The sequence below is a fragment of the Mauremys reevesii genome, linkage group 25 (genome assembly GCF_016161935.1).
Source record: "Mauremys reevesii isolate NIE-2019 linkage group 25, ASM1616193v1, whole genome shotgun sequence".
Taxonomy (NCBI): domain Eukaryota; kingdom Metazoa; phylum Chordata; order Testudines; family Geoemydidae; genus Mauremys; species Mauremys reevesii.
The window spans coordinates 10,544,189-10,563,891 of record NC_052647.1 but is presented as its reverse complement, the minus strand read 5'-3'; the positions used below and the strand labels follow the sequence as shown (position 1 = coordinate 10,563,891).

At 68.7% G+C, this 19,703-nt stretch overlaps 1 protein-coding gene across 9 annotated transcripts; it reads right to left on the bottom strand.

Moving 5' to 3' along the window:
• Positions 1-4,027: 4,027 nt before the first annotated feature.
• DNASE2 (deoxyribonuclease 2, lysosomal) lies at positions 4,028-17,755 on the bottom strand. 9 transcript variants are annotated; one of them, XR_005591353.1, is made up of 13 exons: positions 17,706-17,755; positions 17,066-17,200; positions 16,797-16,908; positions 16,221-16,271; positions 15,902-15,979; positions 15,382-15,438; positions 14,914-14,973; positions 13,969-14,033; positions 13,151-13,232; positions 12,802-12,860; positions 7,537-7,649; positions 7,184-7,358; positions 6,559-6,643 (listed from the first exon to the last, which is right to left on the bottom strand). XR_005591353.1 is itself a non-coding variant. In XM_039515141.1 (8 exons), exons 3-8 carry the CDS (start codon positions 7,638-7,640, stop codon positions 4,268-4,270), a joined length of 1,062 nt encoding a protein of 353 aa, XP_039371075.1. In that variant the 5' UTR covers positions 7,641-7,649; positions 12,802-12,860; positions 13,151-13,222; the 3' UTR covers positions 4,028-4,267. The 9 variants fall into 9 exon arrangements, 5 of the variants coding, with proteins under 5 accessions (XP_039371075.1, XP_039371074.1, XP_039371078.1 ...); XR_005591352.1 differs by having other exon boundaries at positions 17,634-17,722; XR_005591354.1 differs by lacking the exon at positions 15,382-15,438 and having other exon boundaries at positions 17,634-17,722.
• Between the last annotated feature and the right edge of the window lie 1,948 nt (positions 17,756-19,703).

Sequence of the window (19,703 nt, the reverse complement as noted above, 5' to 3'; positions counted from 1 at the left end):
GAGATCCTGGGTCTCTCCACAACCTGCATCAGGACACACTTGAGGGGAGGGACTTGCTAGCCGAGGGGGGCAGGGAGTGGGCTATGGGGGCTCTCTCCTCTAGGGGCTCCCGGCTCCCATCCGGGGGCAGGCACCAGCCCCATGGGGGGGAGACATCAGGAGGCCCCGGGGCCTGCTCTCCACCCCCAGCCCCGGCGAAGCGGGGTCCGGGCGGGGAAGGCAGTTACGCAAGCCGGAGGCTGTTATGTAACCGCCTGGCCCAGGCCCAGCTGCTGGGGCCGGTGGCCTGGATCCAGTGACATCCTCAGGCAGGGCCCGCCAAGGCAGCAGGAGGCCAGGGAGGATGAAGCGCCATGTCCTGGACCCCTGGCGGGGGGTTGGGGAGGGTCAGATTCCCTGCCCAGCCCCCGCTCTAAGCCCAGATGCTGCCCTCCCCAAAGCGAGCCTAGAACCCAGGCATCCTGGCTCCCAGCCCCCGGCGTGTTCCAAACCCCAGTGATCTACTGCTCTGCGCCCGGCGTGTATGTGGGCTCAGCAGTGAGGGGGGCATTCAGACCCCCTGCGCCGAGATCACAGGCCCCGGGCAGCTCAGCTGCTGGAGAATCCCCCTCAGCTGTCAGCAGTAGGGGGTCTATGATCCATGGCACAGCAATTCCCTCTCCTTCCAGCAGGGGGTGCAGCTGGCTCCTCAGAGCCCACCCCCACCTGTCCCTTCTTCCAAGGGGCTCAACGGGCTGGTGGCTGGGCTGAGCCGGGAGGTACCAGAGTCAGCCGGGCTGGTGGCACTCGGCCAAGGAGGGGACGGTCTTGGAATATGCCCAGCAGGGACAAGCTCACGAGGCCTGGGGAGCTGGGGGGGGAGTGGGGTCTGGTGGTTAGAGCGGGGGGCGGGTACGAGCCAGGACTCCTGGGTTCTGGCCCTGGGAGGGGAGGGGAGTCTGGTGGTTAGAGCAGGGGGCTGGGAGCCAGGACTCCTGGGTTCTGGCCCTGGGAGGGGAGGGGAGCTGGGCCTGGTGATTAGAGCGGGGGGCGGGTACGAGGCAGGACTCCTGGGTTCTGGCCCTGGGAGGGGAGGGCAGTGGGGGCTGGTGGTCAGAGCGGGGGGGCTGGGAGCCAGGACTCCTGGGTTCTGGCCCTGGATCTAGGGGGGAGGGGCTAGTGGTTAGAGCGGGGGCGGGACTGCAGGGGAAGGAAGCTGGGCTCCCCCCCGCCGCGCCAGCTGGGTCAGGGCAGGCGCGTTGTGTAAGGCGGCTCCCAGCTGGGACATCATGTTCCCAGGCTGCCTATTTATAGCGCCGGGCGCCCCCCCCCCCCAGATTACCTGCTTATGAAGCTCGGGGGGGGGGATAACTCCTGGGTTCCCGGGGAGGGGAGGGGGCTAGGGGGTGGAGCAGGGGGTGCGAGGCAGGACTCCTGGGTTCCTTCCCCCGGGGGGGGGGATCCAGCAGTAAGTGGACGGTAGGGGTAGGGCGTCTCCCCCCCCCGCCCCCCCATGAGGCTCGGCCCGGTTCCCAGACGCCCAGCGCGAGCTCCCACCCCCGGCCCAGAGCAGCACATTCGTGGCCCTCAGCTGCAGCCTGCGATGGGGCAGGTTCCAAAGGGAGGGGGAGGCCCTGGGGAGCCCCTGCCAGAACCTTCCCCATCTGCAGGGGTGGGGTGACCTGCTGTAGCTCTGCCGGTGCCCCTCACTCCCGACCCGCAGCCCCTGCTAGCCCGGCCCTGCCCCCCCAGCTCTGCCGGTGCCCCTCACTCCCGACCCGCAGCCCCTGCTAGCCCAGCCCTGCCCCCCCAGCTCTGCCGGTGCTCCTCACTCCCGACCCGCAGCCCCGCCCCGGGCTCCTAGGTATCACAGACAGTCCCATTCCCTCCTGTCAGTGGCCCGGGGGGCTCTATTGGGGCCAGGCCGGTTCTGTGACGGGCACCTGCCCTCTAAGAACTTTGGCCAAGATCCAGCAAACTCGTTTCTGTCCCGTGACCCGGCGGGGTCTGGACTCTGCCACCTCAGGGCACAGCCCAGATCCTGTCCCAGCTCCCAGCCCCCCTTCCCCAGACCCAGGCCCCCCCCCCCGAGTGCTCCCCCACCCGCCCCCCTCCTCCGGGGCTTCTGTTTCCTGCCCCAGGTTTGGGGCCTGGGCCCTTTGCCCAGCCTCTGAGTGAGGCGTGGGGCAGACAGAGGGTGCTCAGCCCCTGCCCCAGGCTGCCAGAGGTGGGCAGAGCCCCCCCCTCTTGGGGTGTCACTGGCTCAGAGCAGGGGAGCGGTGAGATCACAGCCCTCCTCTGGGGGTACTAGCGGGGCCCCGTGGGCAGCCTGGCCTGGGTATCCCGAGTTACACCCCATGCGCCTATGGTGGGTGGGGCTGGACCCGCCCCAGGGACTGGGGGGGGGACGCAGGTCGGGGGGGCTGTGGGCTCAGCCTGACACTGCGCCAGGCAGGGAGGATGACACAGCTGCCTCCCCCAGGCATCCCTGCTGAGCCTTGAGGTAAGAGTAGGCCCTACCAAAACTCCAGCAGCCCAACGTCCTGGGTTTAGGGACCTTCGACCCCAGATCTCAATGCAGCAGCTTGGGGCGGGGGAGGAGGAGAGAAGGGAGCACAGGACCCCCTCTGCTGGCCGAGATTGTACAGACATGACACCCCCCACAACACCCCCACCAAGCAGCCCAAAACACACACACACACACACACACACACACAATCGCAGACTCCCCTCACCTCACCCAAACACACACACTGCACCCAGCCAGCCGCCCCCCCACACCCTGCAACACCCTCCACAATCCAACACACACACTGTGACACCAACACACCGAGCCCCATGCACCCCACAACAGCCACACACAGCTTGTAGGCAACCCCCCCCCCAATCCCCATCCCCAGAGCCACGACACACACGTGCTGCAACACCCCAGCGGCTACAACACCCGACACCAGCCACACCCCCCCCCCGAGACGCACAGCGCCATGCACACACCCTCCCCCCACCAACACAGACACGCCCAGAGCCACCCCCAAGCAGGCCAGAGACGGGAGCGTTCGGCTGCCCCGCGAGCTCAGGCCACTCCCGGTGGGGCTACTGCGGACAAACCCTCCGGCTGGTCAGCAGGATCCACCCCAGGTCAGACCCACGGGCCCATCTACCCCGGCATCCCACCTCCCCCAGTGGCCAGGGCGAGGGGTGCAGAGGAAGGTGCAACGCTCCCCTAGTGGGCACTGATGGAATAACCTGCCCCTGGGCCCACTCCCCTTATAGCCCCCCAGGCTCCACTTGGACCCCTGCTTACCGGGGGGGCGCATACTCCACCCCCCCCGGGGGGAACAACATTAACACTAAATAGACCCTGGCTGAGGGCAGGGTGCTGGGATGGGGAAGCCAGGGGAGGGAAACTGAGGCACGCAGCCCAGCAACAGGCGAGCATCCAGCGCCAGGCACTGCAGGGATGGGCCCGGGGACAGACAGATAGCTGGGGGGGATGGGAATCTACCTTAGGGGTCCAGTCAGTATCAATAGCCACCCGCCCCCCCCCCACACCCCTTCATTGGTAACCAGAGCAGAGATCTGGCCTCCCCAGCGGATCCTGGCAGGCACCAGCGCCCATGACTGGGCCCCCATCCTCAGCGGTGCTGAGACTTTCCATGCAGCAGCCTGGAGGTGACCCTGGGAACCCTCCTGCCCCCCCTGACCCTGCCCTGGAGCACCTCTTTGGGGGCAGAGCGGGACCCCCTAAACTCCTCCCCCAGCTGGGCCGGGGACTCACTGATCACAACCGGGTCACCCTAGCGTCTAGGCAGCTCCTCAACCCCCCCACCCCGCTGTAGGGAAGGGCAATTCTCCCCCTTGTACAGGTGGGGAAACTGAGGCAGGGGCAGCGCCGTGAATTGAACCCAGGTGTCCTCTGTCCCTGGTTGGCGCTGACCTCCCCCCTCTAGCGCCCCTTGGGCATTGAAGGGGTGGCCCTGCCCCTCCATCCTGGCTGCCCCCAGAGCACCGCCAGCAGGCGTCAGGCCGAGAAAATCGCAAGACTGACTTAGAAATCGCGAGATTATTATTGAAAGAGCCAGTGCGGGGGCTGCATTTATACAGGGCATGGAGACCCCCAGAGCTTCACAGGCACCATTGAATCCCCCTACCCCACAGCCCCAGAGAGGTAGGTAAGTGCAAGTGTCACAGATGGGGAAACTGAGGCACTGAAAGGTTCCCCTGGAGAGTCACTGGGGCGGTGACGGATGCCCAATCCCGGCTCCACCCACTAGCCCCCGCTCCCCTCCTAGCACTTGCTGTAGCTCTGCACTAGGGCGCAGTACGATTTCCAGACGGCCGGGTCCTGCTGGCACAGGGTCCCCCCTCCCCGCTGCTCCTCCTCCAGGTTGCGGTTCATGTCGCCCACGCAGGCCCAGCCGGGCGCCGGCTCGGTGCTCACGCACCACTTGGAGTGGTCGACGGTGGCCGAGAACTGGGGCCCTGGGGCCGGGAAGCCCAGCTCCTCGATGTTATACACCCGGTAGGGCCCCGAGCAGTTGGAGGGCAGGACCCCCCGCGAGTTGGGCCAGAACTGGACGTACAGGTCGCTGGAGAGTGCCTGGGCCACCCAGCCGGAGTAGAGATCTGGGGGGCAGAGAGCGGGGGGGGGTTAGTGAGCTGGAGGGAGGGGAAATGCCCCATGGGGGGGGTCACTAAGAGGCACTGTGGGGCTGATCCGGGGGGGAAGAGACCTCAGGGGGAGCTGGCCGGAGACGAGATCGGGCGGTGTCAGAGGCACTGTGGGGCTGATCGGGGGGGAGACCTCAGGGGGAGCTGGCCGGAGTACAGATCTGGGGGGCAGAGAGCGGTGGGGGGGTTGCGAGATGGAGGCAGGGGAAATGGGGAGGTCAGAGGCACTGTGGGCACTGATCCGGGGGAGACCTCAGGGGAGCTGGCCGGGGGTCAGATATGGGGGCAGAGAGCAGGGGTTAGTGAGCTGGAGGAGGGGAAATGCCCCATGGGGGGGTCACTCAGAGGCACTGTGGGGCTGATCCGGGCAGGGGGGAGACCTCGGGGGGAACTGGCCGGAGTAGAGATCTGGGGGGCAGAGAGCGGGGGGGGTAGCGAGCTGGAGGGAGGGGAAATGGGGGGTCAGAGGCACTGTGGGGCTGATCGGGGGGACACATCAGAGGGAGGATAGAAGGCTGGGGGGGTAGAGATCTGGGGAGGCCGAGGTGTTGGCACCACTTGGGGTGGTTATAAGGCCGAGGGGGGGGCTCGTGTTGGAGCTTATCAGCCCCCCCATGCATGAGTGTGGGCCTGGGACCCCCCCGCCCGGTCTCACCGTCGTGGAAGAGCCGGAACTTGGCCAGGCTCAGGAAGCGGCGCCCCCCCAGCGAGGTCAGGGCCACGCTGCGGTTCCAGGGGGGCTCCCCCACGGGCTGCATGTCGGAGGCCAGGCGCAGGTCGGGCAGGTCCTGGGCGAAGGGCCCCTGCACCCGGGCGTCGAACACCTCAGGGTCGCTGAACCTCAGCTGGGTGCCTAGAGCCGGGGGGGGGGAGGAGGGGGGGGCAGCGGGATGAGACCCGCAGCCCCCCCCCCGGTGATACGAGTTTGCCAGGGCTCAGCTCAGCCCCGGGTGTCTCCGTCACAGACGCTGAGCCCCACTGAGCCATGGGGGGTGGGGGGGGCACTGCTGGGGGGGTCACTCTGCCACCACCAGGCTGCACCCTCACTCGGGTAGACACAGAATCAGCCCCCAGAGCGGTCAGAGCTGGGAGAGAACCCAGGAGTCCTGGCTCCCAGCCCCCCGCCCCCCCTGCGCTCTAACCACCAGACCCCACTCCCCTGACAGAGCTGGGAGAGAACCCAGGAGTCCTGGCTCCCAGCCCCCCGCCCCCCCTGCGCTCTAACCACTAGACCCCACTCCCCTGACAGAGCTGGGAGAGAACCCAGGAGTCCTGGCTCCCAGCGTCTGCTCTAACCACTAGACCCCCCTCCCGTCCCCGGGCTGGGAGAGGACCCAGGCGTCCGGGCAGAGGAAGCACCTACCGATCTCCTTGAACTGGGTGTAGGGGAAGGTGACGCACAGGAAGGACTGGCCGTTGTGCAGGCCGCTGTGGGGCCAGGCGTAGGTCTCCGCCGTGGGGGGCGGGTAGTGGGGGGTGCTGTGCAGGAGCCAGAAGCCCTGGGCTCTGTCCAGCAGGACCACGCCTGGGGGGACACAAGGGAGGAGAGTCAAGGTTCAGATGGCTGGAGAGAACCCAGGAGTCCTGGCTCCCAGCCCCCCCCGACCCCCAAACACTAGACCCCACTCCCCTCCCAGAGCTGGGGAGAGAACCCAGGAGTCCTGGCTCCCAGCCCCTCCCTGCTCTAACCACCAGCCCCCACTCCCCACCTGGCACTGGGGAAAGAACCCAAGAGTCCTGGCTCTGAGCTCCGCCCCTCCCTGCTCTAACCACCAGCCCCCGCTCCCCTCCCAGGGCCAGGGTCGCTGTCTGGGTCAGTCCCACGTTTCTCTCCCTCCTTCGGGGCAGGTGCTGCCCGGTGCCTGTCTGGGCTCCGGCTGGCCATGCCGCGGGGGGCGGGGGGGTTACCCTTGGTGTGCCCCCGGGCGCTGGTGGAGGAGGTGACGTTCTTTGGGGGCTGGTCGTTGTACAGGATGTAGGCCGTGTCCTCCGTCTGCAACAGACCCGGGGGGGGGGGCTGAGTGCTGGGAGACCCTCCCCCCAGTGCCCCCCACTACCCGTCCCCCCACTGCCCCTCCCCTCTGCTCACTCTCCTGCTCCACTACCCCACCCCTCTGCCCCTCCCCCACTGCCCCTCCTCTGCTCCTCCCCTGCCCGCGCCCTTCCCCAGCACCCCTCTGCCCCTCCCCAGTGCCCCCACTACCCATCCCCACTGCCCCTCCCCTCTGCCCCTCCCCCACTGCCCCCCCACTACTCCTCCCCAGCGCCCCTACTGCCCCTCCCCTCTGCCCACTCCCCTGCCCTGCGCCCCTTCCTCAGCGCCCCACTGCCCCTCCTCTGCCCCTTCCCCAGCACCCCCACTGCCTCTCCCCCAGTGCTCCCCACTGCCTCTCCCCTCTGCCCCTTCCCCCAGCACCCCCCACTGCCCCCTCCCCCAGCAGCCACCTGCCATAGCCCCCACTCCTGCCCGTCCCCCCACTGCCCCCTTCCCGGTCCCAGCTTGGCCCCAGCTCCTCCCCTGCCCCCGACTCACCCGCCTGTTTGCCCCCTGGTAGAGCTGCAGCAGGGTCCTGCCCACGGCGCTGTGGGTGCTGTTCATGAGGGCACGGCCGGGCACCCAGCCGCCGGAGCGGGCGTCCTGGTACATGTAGCGCATCCCCTCAGCCGGGGGGCCGTGCCGGGGCCGGGGCAGCTTGTAGGCCAGGAACCTGGGGGCGGGGGAAGGGACCCTGTTAACTCTTTGGGGCCAGACCCCTGCCTGGGGGGGAGCCCCGGCGCCTCCCCCCACTGCCAGGAGCAGGGGTATCCTGGCCACAGGTGCCCACGCAGCCCGGGGGGGGGATGTGCTCCCAGGGCCCCTGTACGGTGGGGGAAGGGGGGACTCACCAGTCCACGGGCTGCCCGGCATCATCATAGCAGGAGACGCCCCCTGCAGCCACCCGGGGCAGGGGCAGGGCCAGGGCCACCGCCAGGACCAAGAGGGGCAGCATCCTGGGGACCTGGGGGAGACACCAAGCCGGATCTGACGGGACCAGCCCCTGCAACGCACACAGGTACCACCGGGAGGCGCATGGGAGTCACACGCGCGTGTAGGCCCTACAAAAACTACCGCTTCCACCAGGGTGTCACGGGCGGGGGCTGGGGGGGTCAAAGCGGGGCAGAGGCTGGGAACCGGGACAATGAGGGGTGGGAGGGCCTAGTGGTTAGACGGGAAGGTTGGGAGCCAGGACTCCTGGGTTCTACGCACCAGCTGCTCCTCCCGTCCACTGATGTCTGGGTGAGCCGGGGGTGCCCGACTCGTCCATGACTCGGGCCCCGGGCAGGGGGCTCCCAAACTGGAGGTGTCTAGAATCAGTGGGGAGCTCAGGCCCGGGCTCTTTGGCCCCCCTGGATCCTTTGGGTGGCTTGTCTGCGGGCCCCTCGGGGCGAGGCGCCCTGGGCCGGTATCACAAACCGAAGGGGGGAGGGGGCGGCCCTGTTCCCAGCACACACGCTCCCGTCCCAGCCCCGACTTCCTCAAACCAATTCCTCTTTCTGTGCCAGTGGCTGGGGGGAGGGGAACGGACAGAGCAAAGCAGACCCCAGGCAGGGCCTGGCCTGCAGCTAACGCAGGTGGTTTCCCTCCGCGCCCCGCCCCAGAGGTAGCTGCATCTCAGCACTGGGCAAGAGGGGCTGTTTATTTGGGGAGCCGTGTCCCACCCCAGAGTTGGCCGCATCTCAGCACTGGCTGGCGGATCCCAGCTTGCCCCCCTTTGCTTTAGAGGGATCCCCCCTTAGGGGGCAGAGGGGGGGGGGCTCATCTGCAAGGCCGGCTCCCTCCCCAGCCTCTCTGCTGAAGCTGCTGTGAAAGCGCAGAGCGAACTGCCTGGGGGAGCCCCGGTGCAGACGCCAGCAAAAGAGCAAGTGCAGGCAAGTCGGGGTCACAAGACAGAGGCAGACGCATCCCTCCCAGCAGGGGCAGAGACACCTGCTCTAACCACTAGCCCCTACTCCCCTCCCCGAGCCAGGGAGAGAACCCAGGAGTCCTGGCTCCCAGCCCCCCTGCTCTAACCACTAGCCTCCCCTCCCCACCCTACCCAGAGCTGGGAATAGAACCCAGGAGTCCTGGCTCCCAGCCCCCTGCTCTAACCACTAGCCCCCACTCCCCTCCCTGCCCAGAGCTGGGAATAGAAACCAGGAGTCCTGGCTCCCAATTCTATGTTTTGGCCACCCCCCCCGCCGCTCTGCTTCGCCAAAATTCTGTGGAGCTGAACCAGCCACAGCACCAGGGCTCTGTCCCCCCAGTGGGGTCCTTCCCCAGCAGGAGGGTTTTTTGGGGGGGGCATCTCTCCCTGCTGCTGCCTGGGCACCCCCTCTCTGGGGCTTCGCAGAGCCAGTTTCTGGGGGCTGCCAAGCCAGCCCCTTCCCCTTGCGCTGACCCCACATAAACACACAGAGCCCTTGTCACTGTGGGGCTGAATTCTGGGGAGCCTGTAGGCTGAACCCCACAGATACCTCGCAGTGGCCTGACCCCTGGCCCGGTGCTGAGATGCAGCCACCTCTGGGGTGGGGCCGGGGGCTGTTTACACAGGGACCCCTGGCCCGGCGCTGGGTGCAGCCACCTCTGGGGTGGGGCCGGGGGCTGTTTACACAGGGACCCCTCGCCCGGCGCTGGGTGCAGCCGCCTCTGGGGTGGGGCCGGGGGGCTGTTTATCCAGGGACCCCTCGCCCGGCGCTGGGTGCAGCCGCCTCTGGGGTGGGCGTGGGGCCGTTGCTCGGGGCTGGAAGCTGGAGGGGCCCGGCCCAGCCGCGGTGAGGCTGCCGGGCCGGGCCGGGCTCGGAGCCGGAGGTTACCTGAGTCGGGGGAAGCGCCGCGTCCCGGGAGCGCCCGGACCTGCCCCACTGCGCCAGCCCCACTTCCCCTTCCCCAGCTGGGCAGCACGTGACCCACGGGCCCCTCCTCCGCCACGCCCCCCCCCCGGCTCCCAGCCAGCCCCCCACCCCACCCCGGGGCCGGGCTGTGGGGCACGGTGGGTGTTAAGGCGGGTGGTTGGGGGCTGGGCTGTGGGTCCCGTCGGAGGTGGCCCGGGGGGAGGGTTTCCTACCAGCTAAGGACTTAATTGTTCATTAAGGATTTAGTTAGTCCTGGGGCGCGGTGGGGATTCTTAATTACAGGGAGTGCGGGGATGGGGCTGAGCGCCAGGACGCCTGGGTTCTACCCCTGGCTCTGGGAGGGGAGTGGGGCCTAGTGGTTGGGGGGGGACTGGGCGCCAGGTCTCTGCCCTTGGTTCTGGCGGGAGGGGAGTGGGGTCTAGTGGTTAGAACGGGGAGGCTGGGAGCCCGGACGCCTGGGTTCTACCCCTGGCTCTGGCGGGAGGGGAGTGGGGTCTAGTGGTTAGAATGGGGAGGCTGGGAGCCCGGACGCCTGGGTTCTACCCCTGGCTCTGGCGGGAGGGGAGTGGGGTCTAGTGGTTAAAACCAGGGGTCTGGGAGCCCGGATGCCTGGGTTCTACCCCTGGCTCTGGCGGGAGGGGAGTGGGGTCTAGTGGTTAGAATGGGGAGGCTGGGAGCCCGGACGCCTGGGTTCTACCCCTGGCTCTGGCGGGAGGGGAGTGGGGTCTAGTGGTTAGAACCAGGGGGCTGGGAGCCCGGACGCCTGGGTTCTACCTCTGGAGGGAGGGGAGTGGGGTCTAGTGGTTAAAACCAGGGGTCTGGGAGCCCGGACGCCTGGGTTCTACCCCTGGCTCTGGCGGGAGGGGAGTGGGGTCTAGTGGTTAAAACCAGGGGTCTGGGAGCCCGGACGCCTGGGTTCTACCCCTGGCTCTGGGGGGAGGGGAGTGGGGTCTAGTGGTTAGCATGGGATGGGGGAAGGCTGGGAACCAGAACTCCTGGGTTCCACTGTCGGCTGTGGGAGTGGGGTCATGTTTGGGGCGAGGGCGAGGGGGAGGGGCACGGCTGGGAGTCAGGACTCCTGGGTTCTAGTCCTGGCTCTAATCGGTGTGTGCTCTGTGCCTCAGTTTCCCTATCCACACAACATGGATAATGGCCTCGCGACTGCAGCCTGGCTGTGAGGGCGAGTTAGTTCATCGCTGGGAGGGGCCTGGAGACCAGGGGGAGAGTCTCCTGAATTAGGGGTTATTAATGATCAATTATTAATTACTCCAGCCCCGAGAGCCCAATTGTTCCTTCCAAGGGAACATGATTCCCCAGCTCTGCCCCGCAGTGGGAGGCAGATCCCTTCAGCACCGCTAGGTGGCGCTGCTCATTCAGCCCGTGCTCCCTGTGGAACTCCTCGCTGCTGGGCAGCGGAGCCTGACTCCAGCTTACCTGTCTCCTGTCGGGGGCTCTGAGCAGCGGCTGCCGCTTTGCCAAGAGAAGAGCCAGTTCCCTGGGATTCGGGGAACCATCCCCCATGGCCCCACCCACTTCCCCCTCCCCGCTGGGCTGGCGGGGGTGGGAGACGGGGCCAGATACCAGACTAGATGGGCCCATCAAAGGGGGAGGGGGAGACCAGGCTGGACAGCTCAAGGGTCTGATCTGGGGGGCTGGGGGGTCCCAGGCTGGATGGCTCATGGGTCTGATCTGGGGGGTTGGGGGGTCCCAGGCTGGACGGCCCATGGGTCTGATCCGGGGGGCTGGGGGTCCCAGGCTGGCCCATGGGTCTGATCCGGGGGGCTGGGGGGGCCCAGGCTGGACGGCCCATGGGTCGGAGCCGGGGGGCTGGGGGGTCCCAGGCTGGACGGCCCATGGGTCTGATCAGGGAGGCTGGAGGGTCCCAGGCTGGCTCTTGGGTCTGATCCAGGGGGCTGGGGGGTCCCAGGCTGGACGGCCCATGGGTCTGATCCGGGGGGCTGGGGGGTCCCAAGCTGGACGGCCCATGGGTCTGATCCAGGGGGCTGGGGGTCCCAGGCTGGCTCCTGGGTCTGATCCGGGGGGCTGGGGGGCCCCAGGCAGGCCCATGGATCTGATCCTGGGGGCTGGGGGTCCCAGGCTGGCTCCTGGGTCTGATACGGGGGCTGGAGGTCCCAGGCTGGATGGCCCATGGGTCTGATCCGGGGGGCTGGGGTCCCAGGGGCTGGGGGTCCCAGGCTGGCCCATGGGTCTGATCCGAGGGGCTGGAGGGTCCCAGGCTGGACGGCCCATGGGTCTGATCCAGGGGGCTGGGGGGTCCCAGGCAGGCCCATGGATCTGATCCGGGGGGCTGGGGGTCCCAGGCAGGCCCATGGATCTGATCCGGGGGGCTGGGGGTCCCAGGCTGGCTCCTGGGTCTGATCCGGGGGCCTGGGGGGTCCCAGGCTGGATGGCCCATGGGTCTGATCCGGGGGGCTGGGGGTCCCAGGCTGGACGGCCCATGGGTCTGATCTGGGGGGCTGGGGGTCCCAGGCAGGCCCATGGATCTGATCCGGGGGGCTGGGGGTCCCAGGCTGGCTCCTGGGTCTGATCCGGGGGGCTGGGGGGTCCCAGGCTGGATGGCCCATGGGTGTGATCCAGGGGGCTGGGGGTCCCAGGCTGGCTCCTGTGTCTGATCCGGGGGGATGGGGGGTCCCAGACTGGCCCCTGGATCTGATCCGGGGGGCTGGGGTCCCAGGCTGGCTCCTGGGTCTGATCCGGGGCTGGGGTCCCAGGCTGGACGGCCCATGGATCTGATCCGGGGGGCTGGGGGTCCCAGGCTGGCTCCTGGGTCTGATCCAGGGGGCTGGTGGGGGAATGACCCAGAGCCGAGTCCCGGTGGGTATTTGTTTATTAGCCCCGCGTGGCTCAGGGGGGCAGCGTCTCCTCGGGGCTCAGGCAGTCGCAGGCCGGGCGGCCCGGCTGGGGGGCTGGGGTCCCAGGCGGGCGCCGGGGGCCCAGCACCAGGGTGCCCAGCACGGACAGGAACAGGGCCTTGGCCACGGCCCACAAGAGCCGCCCGGCCAGCTGCAGCCTGGGGAGACGGGGGCAGCATGAGGAGGGGCCTGGGGGGAGCCCCCAAGCACCCCCCAGACACACAGACATTCCCCTGGCCTGTCCCCCTGCCCCCCAGACACCCCCTCGCCCTGTCCCCCCACAGACCCCTCCCCCTGTGCGCCCCAAGACCCCTTCCCCCCAGAGCCCCCCCAGCCCCAGAGCCCTGATCCCGCTCATCCCCCCCCCAGGACCCCCGGCCCTTCCGTGGCTGCTGGGGCTCCTCACCTGGGGGGGAGTCGCCCCCTTGGCCCAGAGGCCCCCGACTCCTGACACAGCAGCTTCTCCTGGGGGGGGACAACAAACCCAGTGAGACGGAGCCCCCCTGGGCTTGGGGGGCAGGGCCAGGGGAATGTGGGTCCCCCACCTGCCCCCCAAACTTCAGAGACTGGCTGTCCCCATCCAAGCCCCCCACTGGAAACACTCACCCCCTGCTGCCCAATCCCACCTCCCCATAGGCTGCCCCCCGTCTCCATTCCCTCCCCTCCCCCTTCTCCCTGTAGACTGGCCCCCGCCTACCCCCCACTCTCCTCCTGACCCCCCTGCCCAGTACAGCTGGGCCCCCGCCCCCCCATACCGTCTGGTCGCGCACGCGCTCCTCCCACAGGCGGCTGCCGGGCGGGGTCCCCAGGGGTCCGTAAGGCGCCTCCCTCTGGAAGCTGAGGAAGGATGCAACATTAGAGCCCCCGAGACACCCCCGTAACTGGGAGGAATGGGGTATGACAGTGCCACTTCCCCCCCCCCCGGTCCTGCCCCTGGGCCCCCCACCCAGCACCAGCCAGGGGCCATGTCTGAGCCCTGGGGTCCCCTTGGTCCAGGGGGTCCCCCTGTTGTTGGGCCCTGCCTGTGTTGGGGCTTGGGGGGGGCACAGGTTGAAGCGGGGGGGGTTGCCTCCTGCCCCAGAGAGGGCATCTCCTGTGGGTCCCAAGCCGGCAGCACAGCCCCCAGCCCAGCCACCCCAGGGTGCTACCCCACCCCTGTGACCAGTGTCTAAGGCCTGGGGGTGGGGTGACCATGACACCAGGGTTCCCCCCAAAATCGAGCCATCTTCACCCCCAGCCTAGGTGGGGGGGTTGCGACTTGCTGACAATGTCTCAGCCCCCGTGAGTGGCTGCCCCCCAGAACTGCCCCAGGCCCCCCCAATGAATGCCCCCGGCTACCTGTCAGCCCCCCCTCCTCCCCGCACCACCGGAGAGGTCGGTACAGTCACATGGAGCCTTTGGTGGGCACCCGGCCCCTCCCAGGGCCCCCCCAAACACCCTGGTATAACAACCTTATACCGCTGCCGGCTAAGGGAGCTGCTTCTCTACCTCGCTCGGGGGGGGCTCTGAGTTCCAGGCATTAGGATCCTGGATCCCGGGGAGGTGGGGGAGGGGCTGCCCCCCAATCACTCACAGCTCTGCCTCCTGCCGAGCCTCCAGCAGCCGATCGCCCCAGCAGCTGATGTTCCCGTGCAGGACCTTGGAGGGACCAGATCACGCCCCACCCCGGTTACCAGGGCCGGCTCCAGGCACCAGCGCGGCCAAGGCGAAGGGGCAGCACGTCCAGCAATTCGGCGGCGATTCGGCGGCAGGTCCCTCAGTCCCTCTCGGAGGGAAGAATTGCCAACGAAGAACGAAGCGGCGCGGTGGAGCTGCCGCCGAAGTGCCGCCGATCGCGGTCACGGCTCCCCCCCCCCCCCGCTGCTTGGGGCGGCAAAACCCCTGCAACAGCCCCCCCCCCCGCCCCGGGGAGAGGGGAATTCGGTCTCTGTGTGGCCCAGGGGGCTGGGCTGTACGTGTGACAGGATGCTCCGGCCTTAGCCCGAGCCCCCAGCGAGCTCAATAGATGGGAACGGCTTCCAGCCGCCACCTGCTGGATTCGCACTGGCAACCCGGAGGCGAATGGTTCTATGGTGAGATGGTCCCACCGAAATCCAGACCCCGGCCGAGATCAGAGCCCCGTCGTGCCAGGCGCTGCCCAGACCCCGACCGAGATCAGGGCCCCCCTATGCCAGGCGCTGCCCAGACCCTGACCGAGATCAGGGCCCCCCTATGCCAGGCGCTGCCCAGACCCTGACTGAGATCGGGGCCCCGTCATGCCCAAGGTCTCCCAAGGGAACAGGGCCCCAGTGTCCCGAGCCCCAGCCCAGGCCCCACTCACGGGAGGACCAGGCTACCTGGCAGAGGAAGGAATTTGGGTTTGGCAAGCGAGGAAGCTGCTGCTTTCCTGAGCTCAGGATCCTCCACCGCAATCAGGGGAAGTTAGGAGCCTAGGAAGGATCTGGGCGGATTGTTCTGACCCACGTGAGGCTCCCTGGACCCCAGCTGGATTCAATCCCGGGGGTGGGACAGGACGTACCTGGATCCTTCGAGCAAGTCCCCGGATGGTCCCGCTCAGCTCCTCCACCTGTCGCTGCTTCTAAACCCAGCCCCGCCCCCAAACAGGAATGTGGCTTTGGGTCTGGGCTCGTTAATTACAGCCCGCGAAAGCAACCAGAGCCCTGGGGGTGGGGGGTGCAGACCAGGCTCAGGGTGGGGGGCGGCCACCTCAGAGCAACCAAACTCCACTAGGGGGCGACCCTGGGAAAACCTGGATGGGTCGAGGGATCGCAGGCTGGGCCGGAACAGGGTGCAGGGGGGGAAGGTTGGGAGGCCAGCAGGGGGCTGCGGGTCGGGAGTGAGGGGCACCAGCAGAGCAGGGCTGGGCTAGCAGGGGGCTGCGGGTCGGGAGTGAGGGGCACCAGCAGAGCAGGGCTGGGCTAGCAGGGGGCTGCGGGTCGGGAGTGAGGTGCCTGTGCTGAGACCTGGAGCTGGGGCCTGGCCTCACCTCCCGGATCCTCTCGGCCTTGGCCTGGCGTTTGGCCTCCACATCCCACAGTTGCCTCTGGTGGGGGAGGAAAAACACAGAGTTGCCCACAGCCCCCCCCCTACGCACACACTAGCCCCTCCCCCTCGCCCACCACAGGAGCTGCTGCTGCCCATGGCTGGGGGAGGGGGTGTCAGAGACTCAGGAATAGTCCCTGTGGGGCCCGGACTCCCCAGCAGACCCGGCCGGGCGGGCGTCCGGGGTTCAGAAGCCGTTGTCCCGCCCGGACGGAACACACCTCAGTGACTCAGTTTCCCTAGATGGGAGCTGAGAAGGAGGCAGGCTGAGGGGGGGCTCCCTGGTGCCCGAGCTGCCCCCGCTGTGGGGTGCAGGGGGAGCATCACGGGGTGGGGGGCTGGTGTGTGTGAGGAGGGGCTCGCCCCGCCCCGCCCCACCCTGGGGGTCCGTGAGGGAGTTGGTCTCTGCACTGCTGTCCCCCCCACTCAGTGACGCGCCCCAGCCCTCCCGCCCCCCAGTTCACCTGCAGCTCGTCCCCCTGCACCCGCAGCTGCTGCAGAGCCTGCTTGTGGGTCTTCTCCCAGGCTCTCTGCTTGGAGACCTGTGGGGGGAGCGGCAGCCGCTGAGCACGCAGCTGGCGTGGGGGGAAGAATGGTGGTGGGAAGGACTGGGTGGGACCTGCAGACCCCCCCCCTCGCAAGGGACGGAGGCCCCCAGCTGTGGACAATGACCCTTTCTGGATGTGGATCCCAAAGCACCTCAAAGGCCAGATGGGGAAACTGAGGCCCAAGGGATAGAACCCAGGAGTCCTGACTCCCAGCCCCCCCAGCCCCCAGACTTACCTTTCCCTCCAGCTCCTGAATGGTCTCAGCCAATCTCTGGTTTTCTTTTTCCTGCATGGCGAGGGGAAATTGCTGCTGCAAAGTGGGGGTGGGGGGAGGGAAAAGGGACTGATCCCTTGTGGGGGGGGGCTTGGCTTCTAGCCCTGTGCTAATGCAGACCCCCCTCCACAGCTCCCACCCCGCTCGCCAAGTCTGCAGCCACATCCCCCTGCTGCTGGCCGGTCTAGGGCAGGGAACTGGCTGGGGGGAAGGAGGCAGGGAATGAGGCTCGGGGCCTGTCCCCTCTAGGGGGCGCTGGCTCCAATCCGGCCCCTGGTTGCTATGCCGTGGGTCCCCATGGTGCTGTGGCGCTGGTTGCTGTGGTACTGGTTGCCGTGGTCCCCATGGTGCCATGGTGCTGGTTGCTGTGGTACTGGTTGCCGTGGTCCCCATGGTGCCATGGTGCTGGTTGCTGTGGTACTGTTTGCCGTGGTCCCCATGGTGCCATGGTGCTGGTTGCTGTGGTACTGGTTGCCATGGGTCCCCATGGTGCCGTGGCACTGGTTGCCGTGGTGCTGGTTGCCGTGGCGCTCTCACCCGCTGGTGGACGTGGCACCGGCGGCTCTGCTCTTGCCGCTCCTGCAAGGCGCCCTGAGCCTCCTCCAGCTCGTCCCGCAACGCCCGGGCTGCCTGCTCCAGCGACTCCAGGCTGCAGGGACAAGGGGGCATGAGGTGGGGGGGGCACACCCAGGGCATGGCCCTCCCTGCCCCCCAGGGACCACAGCACAGGCTCCACCCCCATGCACCTCCTCTGCCAAGGCTCCCTGCCTCGCCCCTCCCCACCCCACACCTGGGGGGGGTCTCACCTCTGGGCCTGCAGCAGGGCGTGGAGCCGGGCCTGGCGCCCCAGCAGCCCCTCGTAGTGCCCCTGCCAGCGCTCGGCCTGCGCCAGCTCCTCCGCGATGAGCTCCTGCAGCCGGGCGTTCTCCTCCGCCACGCTCCTGCAGCACAGCGCGGGTCAGGACCCCCCCCGGCGCCAGCCAGCCCCCCCCGAGGGGGTGCCCCCACCCACCCAGCCACCGCCGACAGGGGGCTCCATTGCCTGGGGTCGCTCAGCCCCATGGATCTCCACGTGCTGCCCCCCCGCCAGTCGTTACAGAGGTCCCCATACAGGCTGAGGCCTGGGGATGGCTCCCGTGGGGGCGGGCTGAGGGCAATGGACGGGGGATGTGGAGCTCACAGGGAGCCCCGGCCCCCTCTCCCCAAAGAGAAGGGGCCTGCAGAGCGGTTGGGGGGGGGGACAGACCCTGGCTGGTCTATGGCATAGCGGGGGAGGGGGGGGCAATGCCTGGCACAGACAGTAAAGCCAGGGCTGAGCGCTCCCCTCCCCCCACAGTCACCCCCCCCCCTTATGCAGCAGCCAGGACAGGACACCTGAGCTGATGGGGAATCCCCCTAGAGGGGGCAGCAGTACGGGAGCTCAGACCCATAGCAGGCTGCACTCACACAGCATCCATCCTGCTCTTACGAGATGAGGGGGTCTGATGTGACACAGCTTCTCCCCCCCGAACTGGGCTGCTCACCGCCCCACATTGCCCGGTTACGGTTGCCATCGCCATACCACGGGTTGCTTAGCAACAAGCTAGAACACATGGGATACAACATGGCGGGGGGGGCTGTATCTCCATAACACCCCCCCCAGACCTGGGAGGGAGCCAGGAATGTGTGTGTGAGGGGTCCCTGTATCCATGGCTACTGGGCATCCCCCGGCAGCCAGTTCACCACCCACCCCCAGAGGGGGGAGGGACAGGGCAACCCCTTGGCCTTGGGGGCGACTGTCCCCAGAGGGCACAGCAGGGGGCGCCCTCCCCCCGCCTAGTCTGAGAGGGGCAGCCCGGCCCAAAGGCTTCTGCATTCAGCTGGGGGTCCGGCCGCCCGGGCTCCGTTCCCAAACTCCGCCCCGACTGCGGGCATGTCGCGTCCCCACACTGCGCCTCAGTTTCCCCTCCACATCCTGTGTCTATTCAGCATATGAGCTCTTCAGGGTCTGGGCAGGGCCCGGCCCAGTGGGGGCCCCGATCTCAGTCGGGGTCTGGGCAGCGCCCGGCCCGGTGGGGGCCCCGATCTCGGTCGGGGTCTGGGCAGCGCCCGGCCCGGTGGGGGCCCCGATCTCGGTCGGGGTCTGGGCAGCGCCCGGCCCGGTGGGGGCCCCGATCTCGGTCGGGGTCTGGGCGGCGCCCGGCCCGGTGGGGGCCCCGATCTCGGTCGGGGTCTGGGCAGCGCCCGGCCCGGTGGGGCCCCGATCTCGGGCGGGGTCTGGGCGGGGCCCGGCCCAGGGTGGGGGCCTCGCTCCCGGTCGGGGTCTGGGCGGCGCCCGGCCCGGGGGGCGCCCCGATCGCGGTCGGGGTCTGGGCGGCGCCCGGCCCGGTGGGGGCCCCGATCCCGGTCGGGGTCTGGGCGGCGCCCGGCCCGGTGGGGGCCCCGATCTCGGTCGGGGTCTGGGCGGCGCCCGGCCCGGTGGGGGCCCCGATCTCGGTCGGGGTCTGGGCCGCGCCCGGCCCGGTGGGGCCCTGATCTCGGTCGGGGTCTGGGCAGCGCCCGGCCCGGTGGGGGCCCTGATCTCGGTCGGGGTCTGGGCAGCGCCCAGCCCAGTGGGGGCCCTGATCTCGGTCGGGGTCTGGCCAGGGCCTGGCCCGGTGGGGGCCCTGATCTCGGTCGGGGTCTGGGCAGCGCCCGGCCCGGTGGGGGCCCTGATCTCGGTCGGGGTCTGGCCAGGGCCTGGCCCAGTGAGGATCTCAATCTCTTTGAGAGGCTTTAGGCTCCTCGCTGCGCAGGGGCAGCCCCGTGCGCCGTAGCTAAGACGAGCCCCACGGGCCCATTCCCTCCCCCCGCCCGCGTGACTCAGGCCCCGAGCGAATCCCTGGCTCAACTCGCCCGGTTCTCCAGGAAAACCCAGCCAGCGAGACGAGGTGTCAGTGTCGGAGCCTCCACCTGACCCCTCAGGGCCCCTGAGCGTCCGCACCTGCTGTCCAGCCTCCCTTTGCCTAACTTCGGCTTCCAGCCGCTGGGTCGCGGTCGCCCGAGGAGCCCACGATTCCCGGGTTGTTCCCCACGTCGCTACTTCCAGCCTGGGACCGAGCCAGCCCCTCCCCCTCCCTGCGTTACCCGAAAGCCACGGGGCGAGCGGAGGCCTGGGCTGCCCTACGGCCGAGCTCCCGCCGCTGCACCCAGCTCATCGCACCTCCGCCGGGGGAGGGCAGGGCCTGGCGGTGCCGTTCGGGTGACGCCGCGTCCCCGGCGACCCTGCGTGACTCCCAGGGGTGCTGGCCGTCCTGGGCCATTTCACAGCTGCTGGGCTGCAGCCGGGCAATGGACGGGAAATGTGAACCCAGGGGGGGTGGGACGCTCCAGGCACTGACCTCCCCACCAGGAGCCGGGGGGGGGCGGGGGGGTTAAGTTTCTAGGTTTGTCTCCCAACCCTTTCATCATTCCTGGGGCTCTTCT